The sequence below is a fragment of the Octopus bimaculoides genome, chromosome 20 (genome assembly GCF_046866305.1).
Source record: "Octopus bimaculoides isolate indiv1 chromosome 20, ASM4686630v1, whole genome shotgun sequence".
Lineage (NCBI taxonomy): Eukaryota > Metazoa > Mollusca > Cephalopoda > Octopoda > Octopodidae > Octopus > Octopus bimaculoides.
In genome coordinates, this window is record NC_142947.1 from 24,380,510 (window position 1) to 24,390,509 (window position 10,000).

Genomic DNA, 10,000 nt, shown 5'->3' on the forward strand with positions numbered 1-10,000 from the left:
TGCAATCAAATGACTAAAAGACAAAAGATAATATATATATTTATATATATATATACACACACATTACACAAACATAGACACACGTACGTGCTTGTGTGTCTGTATGCATACATATATACGTACAAACACTACACATACACGCACATGCATACCACACACGAATACACACACACACACACACACGTATATATAAGAAACGTTGCACTTACGAAAATTTTGCTGTGACGACTAAGGCGTACGGTTACATTATAAATTTGTATATCTAATGAGCGTGGCCAGGAAACAAATTTATTTGTACCGCGTTTTTCATTCTGTATTTCAATTCGGAAATCGCATCCATCTTTAAAGTTCCGTGATTCAGAAAGAATGTGTTTGCAATCACTCATCAGATGAATGGTTTGACCATCAAATGTGTGGAAATGAGGATCACCGGACACTGTACATTTGCACAGATCTATGGAATTCAAACAGAATATGTATATATGTATATCTACAGGGTGTTTGGGCTAAATTTGTCAGTTTGAATAAAAGGAAAAGAGAACACAATATACTGTTGTTTGTAGAGAGGGTCATTATGCCTATAGCAATTAAAATAATCACACGTACTTTTTATTTTACCACCTTTTTATTTTACCAAATAACAATCCAATGGTTAGTTTAATGTGTTGATTGAACAAACAATCTGTTGCTACTTTTCTCTGTCAGAGTACTTTCGTTGCTATTTGCGACCTCATCAATGCTCACTCTTTAAGCTCTGCTTTGAGTCTGTAATGAGAACTAATCTTATGTCTTAAACATTTGGCAGTCATCGTGATTTGAAAATTCATCTACAAAATTCAAATGTTTTACTTACAGGCGTGGTTGTGTGGTGAGACGTTTGTTTCCCAACCACATGGTTCCTGGTTCAGTCCCATTGCGTGGCACCTTGGGCAAGTGACTTCTACTATAGCCTCGGGCCGACCAAAGCCTTGTGAGTGGATTTGGTAGACGAAAACAATGAAACCTGTCATACTGTATATATATATATATATATATATATATATACGCGCGTGTGTGTGTATATGCGCGTGCGTGTGTGTGTCTATGTCTGTGTTTGTCTCCCACCACCGCTTAACAACCTGTGTTAGTGTTTACGTTCCCTTCATTTAGCAAAAGAGACCGATAGAATAAGTGCCAGGCTTAAAAATTAAATACTGGGGCGATTCGGTCGACTAAAATCTTCAAGGCGGTGCCCCAGCATGGCCGCTGTCTAATGACTGAAACAAGTAAAAGATAAAAAATACTTATTTATCTGTTATTGTTTGTTAGTTTTTGTGATGTCAATTGTTATTCAATCAATCCGAGTCGCGCACATACAACACTCGCACACAAGCAATCATAAATATATTATAAATGTAGGGTTATGTTTGCAATTTTTTTTAAAATGAGGGCATAATATAAATCATATAAGGGAAAATGTCGAGGAGACGCCAAAAACTACTGTATTTGCGTATCAGAAATGTCATGAATATTTTTTCAGAGGAAAACGAGTAGTTGATACTCATTATGTTATTCGCCCTGCAGCATTGGATGCTGAAGCAGCTAACCTACAATGATAATAAAAAAAAACTGGGACTTTGCAAAGCATTTCCACAGAGTTGATCACGGAACAATACGCTACAAAATTCGCGACTTCTCTAAAATTGAAAAGTAGGAGGGAGAACATTGAAGAGCAATGTCCCCCTGAAATTCAGACAGTTGCAGTATCATGAGGGAGCAGGCAAAGCATTTGGAACAGCCGTATTTATCGAAATAATTAGCGTAGAACTAGAATAAAACCCATGGCGTTTCATAACATAGTCACAGCCGGATGGCTGAAATCACTATAAGATATATACGATATATATACGATATATACAATATATATTGTGTATATATATGTAAGGGACGACCGTGCGAACTCAAAAAGGAGAAATGGTGACGAATGGAAAAACAGAGGACTCCTTTTATTTAAACGTGTCACACGGTCGAACATACAATATATATATCGATTGATGATATACATGATATGTTATGCGACGATAACATAGATGACCAGTAATGAAAGACCACAACCGTATTAGATGAATAACAGAGATATTTATTGTAGTGTTAAAGATGTATGTCTGTGTGAGAGTGTGAATGCGACATATAAGAACATAATCAAAGACAGGCCGTCATACAAAGAAAAGTGTGTATGTGAGTGATACATGTATGTGTATGTGTATTATTACAGCAGATAGAAAGAGAGTCAGTAAATGACACGTGAGCAATTATACCAGTTCGTTAGTACACTATAGCAAAAGTTTTGTATGTGAAAGTGAGGAGAGGCTGAGTGTGGCAGTGCTGATCACTAGTTGTGATGTCGTGGCATCGATGCCGGGCAGTGATTCTTGTTATACAGATGTTCATCGCTGGCTGAGAATTTCTTGTCTGTTTAAGAACTCTTGTCTGTTTATTTACCGTGGTGAAGCTGAGTCACCTAACAGAATCGAAGAGAGAGATGTGCCGCGGAGGTTTGGTTTGGTGTACATAGTAAATCGTGTTGACGCTGGTAGCGTAGAGGCTGCTTGGTAGGTGCTGGTTAGTAGTCGTAGACTCTTGTTGCTGATATGGCGACGGCGGAGGTCATCGTGGCTGGACGAAGCTGCTGAAGTGGTCGCTGGCTGCTGCTGCTGTCGTGTGGTACACGGAACAGTTCTCAAAGAGAAACTGGACCGAGACAAATTATTGGGTATGAGTTAAAGCTATTTATAACAAACTATGGGCTCCCGAAGGCTTCAGAATTTTACTCTATTACGTGACCTTATTAGGGGCCGTGATTGGTCAGTTTGCGTTCTGGCGGGAACGGTTCGAAGAAGTTGCCGATTCGAATAATGACCAGTCACGTGATGGACAAGGAATGGGTTCTCTACTACGCTCGCATTTATTTATATTTAAATGAGAAGATTGTATGTAATGGCGATAGTAGTTTGTATCTAATGGCGGGAGGTAGTTCCACTACATATATATATATATATATATATATATATATATATATATATATATATATATATATATATACATATATATTCACACACACACACACACACACACACACACACACACGTATATATATTCACACATATACGACGGGGTACCCAAAAGTAACCAGAAACGTTCTGTGTGGTACAAATCCGTTGTAGTTCAGGTTTCTGCCGCTAGAAACCACTTGATGCGACCTTCAGGCATCAGTCTGCCGACCGGCGTCATTGGCTGTGGTCGTACTGCCATGTGGTGAATCTTTGTTTTACAGTGCTTCCTCCCTGTTCGTCGATTTTTGCGATGGTTGAAACGAAGGAACAGCATGCTTTCGTGAAATTCTGTTTTCTGCTGGGGAAAACGGCAGCCAAAACAGTTGTCATGCTTCAAACAGCTTACAAGGACACTGCCATGAGCAAAACACAAGTTTATGAGTGGTTACCGCGCTTTAGGAATGGTCACTTGTCGCTTGAAGACCAATTTCATTCAGGACGACCATTCACTTCCCGAACGAATGAAAACGTCGTGAAAATTCATGAATTGACCTTGTAGGACCCTCACCAAAAAATTGACAAACTCGTTGATATGACTGGTGTGTCCTGGAGCTTCTGTCAACGAATTTTGAGCGAGGAATTGCGAATGAAAACGAGTTGCAGCAGAATTTGTGCCTCACTTGCTCATGGAAGATCAAAAGCAGTCACAACTGAATGTGTCTCGTAAACTGAAAGAACGGTTGGCATTTGATCCGGACCTGTTTTCAAAAGTTATCACTAGTGACGAAAGCTGGTGCTACGGAATTTGCAGATGTGGAAGAAGTCAATAAAAAAATAAAACGACGGAGGCGTTAAAAGGCATCACTTAAAAGGCAGTAGTTCGTGCAAGTAAAATATATAAATAAGTAAATAAACAAATGTTTGTAGGAGAGGTAAAGGCCGTAAAAATCTGTGAGGTGACGAGTAGATCCCTTCGTCTCCAGTATACTATATTTCATGGACTCCAGACGGATGAAAGGCAAAGTTGATTACGGTGTAACGTGAACTCGTAATGTAAAGAGTTGCATATGTGAGTGTGTGAGTGTACACACACACACACACACACACACACACACACACACACACACACACACACACACACACACACACACACACACACACACACACACGTAACTACATTTTGAAGTACATGAAGTCAATATATAACATTCCCAAGCACAATATGATAAACCAAAAAGAAAAAAACTTTACGATTTTTATGTGTGGAGATACCCAATCAGTGAAAATATGAATCAATACGCACTTAGATGCTCACCAACAAATACACTATCTCATAAATATTTTCGAATACAGAAGAGGTTATGCACACGAGTAACAGGACTTGTGAAAAAACATCTCGCTTGGCTTTTATTTGTATTTATTTTAAAACAGTCGTAAGTGCAAAAGCAAGAACACACACAGAGCTACAAAGTCAAAAACACATACACAAACGTGTGTGTGTGTGTGCTTTTGTGGATAGTATTTGCTGTGTAAAGTCTGAGGAGATTTTCTTCATCCACGTGACAGTAAGTGTTAATCGATTCAATGATGTGGATGAATGTCATCAACATACCGATATATATACATCATGGCACCCAGTCAGTTACGACGACGAGGGTTCCAGTTGATCAGATCAACGGAATAGCCTGCTGATGAAATTAACGTGCAAGTGGCTGAGTAATCCACAGACACGTCTACCCTTAACGTAGTTCTCGGGGAGATTCAGCGAGACACAGAGTGTGACAAGGCTGGCCTTTTGAAGTACAGGTACAACAGAAACAGGAAGAAAGATTGAGAGGAAGTTGTGGTGAAAGAGTACAGCAGGGTTCGCTATCAGCCCCTGCCGGAGCCTCGTGGAGCTTTAGGTGTTTTCGCTCAATAAACACTCACAACGCCCGGTCTGGGAATCGAAATTGCGATCGCACAACCGCAAGTCTGCTGCCCTAACTACTGGGCCATTGCGCCTCCACTTATATCTACATACATACATACATACATACATACATACGTACATCCATCCATCCATACATACATACATACATACAAACATACATATGTGTGTGTATGTAGTATATACCATAATATGATATATATATATATATATATATATATATATATATATATATATATATATATATACATACACACATATATGTATATATGTATATATGTATATGGATGCGAGTGTGAAAGTTTGTACCCCTTCTCTCTCTCCCTTTCTTTCTCTATTTTGAATAGAGAAAACCCATCATTGCAACTTCCCATCTATCTATCTATCTATCTATCTATCTATCTATCTATCTATCTATCTATCTATCTATCTGTCTGTCTGTCTGTCTGTAGATATAAATATATTTAAAATGATACGTATATGTATACATATACCTGGATACACTTCAGTCAATTGCAACTCCCTACTTGAATGAGTCATAATACTACAAAACTTGACTTAAAAGTAACTTAACATCCTATCAGGTGATGCTATTAAGTTAGACATATCCTGGGCCAATCTTTGACCGCAACATATCTAAATTATCTAAGTTATATATTTGTGTGTTTGTGTGGTTGTGAATGAGTACACACACACAAATATATGAATATATACGAGGGGTGCTGAAAAGTTCCTGGCATTTGGTTAAAGAAAATACAGGAGGATGAGTTATGATTTTATCCAACATATTCTCCTCTCAGATTCACACACTTATTGCAGCGGTCCTTCAGTTTTCCTAACCCCTGTAAAAAATCTAGGCAGGTTGGGCTTTCGCGATACCCTTAAAGCCAGGAACTTTTCAGCACCCCTCATAAACATATATATTTGTATACATGTGCACATATTTATGTATGTGTATATATATACTAGCAGAGACACCCGGAGTTGCTCGGGATTAAAATGGCATAGTTTGTATATAATATATTACAGTTATATTGAAACAGGTGATATGGGAAAATGCAGCACTGACAACAAAACATTTGTGGAGTAAATGATGGGCTAATTCGACTAAGCAACATGCTATGCGTCCGTTTGGAGTATTTCAGGCTGTCAGTGGATATATACTCTATTGCAGCAGTCGGTGCTGTGTCTAACACGACCAATCATTTGAAATGTTGACACCTCCTTCGGGTTTGTTGTCCTACATCACTCATAAAGTAAATTTGGAGGAACTGTGGTTGTTCATTTGTGGGTAACTGGGAACCAATGAAGTGATAAACTTGCTCTTGAACTTTGGCGTCGTCGTAAATTCATGTTTATCTATCTTCTTAGATACACCAAACGATGTCATTTGCTGAGTTGTATTGTCTGATATTGTTCAGACAAATCACTCAAGAGACTCCTAACGAATGCAAAACTATACGCAATACATACGATACCAACAGTTAAAAACTGCAGATGACCTAACTGTGGTACTTGTCCACACCTAACTGAAGACTCGGAATTCACATTCCAGCAAGGACAAAAATTCTCAATTAAGACCAACTTCACAAGTGCTTCCCAGAACCTTATCTATGTCCTAACCTGCTCAGGTTGTGGTCACAATTATGTGGGCCAAACGAGCCTTACTTTGAGACGCAGAGTCACGCTGCATAAAAAACATTCGTTTCCCTCAATACAGGCAGATAGCACTGAGTGGACATATCGACAGATGCGCAAGTAATAAAACGTTGAATTTTCATATCTTCCCATTATACCAATGCAAAGATTCAATCTCAATACAAGAATGCCTAAACAAGGAAAACCTGTTCATACAAAAGCACAGAACACACCTCAATATACGAATTTGACCATTTAAAAAATTATACTCAGGAGCCAGTTGTCCTCCTTTCCACCTGTTGCTTCCCTTGGTTCATTCTCTAGACTCATTCTTATTTTTCAAACATCCAAAACGACGAGACCCCTCTGTCACAAGAATTGATTACTGTACAATGTCCCTTGAAAAGCTAATTTAAATAGCAAAAACCGGTTGGATTTCACGACATCCATATAATATGTATATATTTATAAAAAGATATTAAACTATATGAAACGAAGGCATTTCTCTTTCACTTTTTATATTTTTTCCACATATTTTCAACTATATATATATATATATATATATATATATATATATATATATATATATATATATAATGGATGTCCACTTAGTGATCATCCCTTCTCATATGTATGTAATATAATTTTTCTGAATTTTCAGAATTTTCTTTATGCTAGGCCACTGGTTTTAAATTGGTGTTAATTAAATTAATATCCAATTTATCACCCTTATTATTTAAATTATATATTTATATAGATACATATATGTATGTGTATGTGTGTGTGTGTGCGCGCGCGCGTGTGTGAGTGTGTATACAAATATCAAGTCACATTTATAGCTCCATGGATAATTGTTAAGTTGTTTGGTTAAAGCAGTTTCCTCCTCCATGTGACATTATGTGTGAAAAATTGATTTAATGACAGGGTTAAAGCCATTAACATACAATTATGTACACACACACACACACGTATATATATATATATATATATATCATGTATACACATATTTTTTTCTTTTTTACTTTTTTCAGTTCTCAGGCTGCGGTCACCTTGGTGCACAACCTTGAAAATTTTTGTCGAGCGAATCGACCTCAGTATCTCGAGCTGCCAGAATCATTTGCACGCCGGCATTTCGTCCGTCTTTACGTCCTGAGTTCAAATTTCGCCGTAGTCAACTTTGCCTTTCATCCTTTCGAGGTCGATAAAGTAAGTGCCAATTAAGCAGTGGGGTCACTGTATTCGACTCTGCCTCTCCCCTGAAATTGCTGGCTTTGCGTCAAAATGTAAAACAACAATAATAATGATAATAATAATAATAATAATAATAATAATAATAATAATAATAATAATAATAATAATAATAATAGTAATAATAATAATAATAATCATTATTATTATTTGACGCCCACTAAACCAATCATGACTACCCGTCTGATAAGGATACGCCAAGCAAATGCACTACAACCATATGTGTGCGACATGGTGACCTCGCATCAAGGTAAACAGCATGACCTTGCATGTCAGGTCCTGTTAGAATTTTCTTAACGTCAAGAAGCTCATCAAATGTGAAATATTAATTAATTGAGATGTATATATACTTACTGGAACACGAGTTAACTCCGTCACCAGTCAGTCCTCGGCGGCATCGACATTTTCTTCTATAGCATTCAGCGTCTTTATGACAAGTTTTGTCACCGCATACCACTGGAAAAAAACAAGAAAAGTGATTAATTAGGAAAATTATCTCGTAATTAAGTATATTAACATCGACTTAGCTCTAAACAATTATGCGTTATTTATATTTAGAAGTCTACCGAGTCTTCATACAGGCACATGTTCCCTTTTTGGGGCTACGATCTGAGAATATTGTCGGTGATATATTTACGTTATGGATAATTTCCACATTGTTTGTAAAACAGAGGTCCAAAATAATACAACACAAAATATGTAGCCCTTAAAACGGTTTTTATGCATTTATTGAGAATACCGAACTGTCTTACACAGAATCTTGTTTTTAGGAATTCCCAATAAGTTATGAATACCCAAATTGTGAAGTCAGTTATGTAATAACATGAAATTAACTACCCGATAGTAAGAATTCAAATAAAGTAGTCCCGAAAAGGGCCTTAATGCGTTCCCAGAGTATATAGAACTTAGGAGGAAATACTAATAAGGTATGTATACTAAAATCGTGAAGCATGTTACGTAATAACAGGCTAATCAGATATGAGATAATAACAATCGAAAGTAAATAACTCTGACAAAAGCTTTTGTGCGTTCACAGAGAAAATTACCCTCAGCGGCGCTAGTGTTGGTATATTCGTGAATAAGTCACTAACCAAAATAAGTGGATCTATTGTTTAGGAAAATTGTATTTACTTGTTTAAGCGTTGTACTGGATAAATTACGAAAATAACTCAAATAGTTTAAATACTAAGAAATAAGCATGCTCAGTTTGATTTATACGAAATAATTTACGAACATGAATGGGTTATTTCCCTTGGCTATATATAAAGATCCGTTTCAGGAGCGAATGGGTTATTTCCCTTGGATGTTTAGAAATAATATATTAGTTATATGTCGTAGATATAAGAATCCCTTCCAGGGACCCTATTATCGATTTTTTCAACAAAGTGTGTCACTCGTTTTCCATACATGAGTTCTACTCACGTGTCAAGTTTCATCAAAATCGCTAAAACGATGTAGGAGGAGTTTGATAACAACGCCACAAACAAACACACCCACAGATTTCCACATATATATTATATATATATATGTACATGTCTATAAATTGCAATAATGAAGTCAGAAGCAATTAGCAGTATTCTGAAATCAGGTCCGCGTAATATTTAATAGGAAATGCATCCATTACGTAAACCTTCATGTTTTAACTGAATTAAGTTTTGCGTAATGAATGTATTACCTGTTATATATTAGGCAGGCCTGAAACGTACGTATTAAATGATTTCAAGATATCGTTATTTGGTCTGATTTCATTGCTGCAACTTATACGATTCGATGTCAGTACAAACTGACAGGTCCAAATTCCACTTACTCGGACACCCTAACAACAATTTGGAGTAGAATGTTATATTTGACTCAAGGTGAAAATTCTGTTACCGTACATTCAATCAGACGATCAACTGCTATTATACACCGCTGGTCACAATGCGCTTCCAGTTTTGTCTTGATTATACCTTTCTTTTCCATCTTGACCCAAATTGCTTGACTAAATCGTCTTCCCATTGTCGTGGACTCGGCAACTGCACATGTCTCTTGGTTGCCACTGGGCAACTACACAGGTCCATCTGTTGTCTGTGAACATTGCGAGGTTACGGCGCTTAAGAATTAGGATGGGCCTTCGGTGGCAGATAACGAGAGATAGAAGCAGTATGCAAAT

The 10,000-nt window shown here is 37.2% G+C and overlaps 1 protein-coding gene across 1 annotated transcript in view; it reads right to left on the reverse strand.

Annotated features, from left to right (window-relative positions):
• Positions 1-10,000, reverse strand: part of LOC128250356 (zonadhesin-like) — a 153,523-nt gene that overhangs the window by 60,465 nt on the left and 83,058 nt on the right. Inside the window, exons 7-8 of the mRNA XM_089338233.1 lie at positions 8,203-8,304; positions 210-454 (exon numbers count right to left, since the gene is read on the reverse strand). Coding sequence (XP_089194359.1) covers positions 210-454; positions 8,203-8,304 — 347 coding nt within the window. The remainder of the gene's footprint in view (positions 1-209; positions 455-8,202; positions 8,305-10,000) is intronic.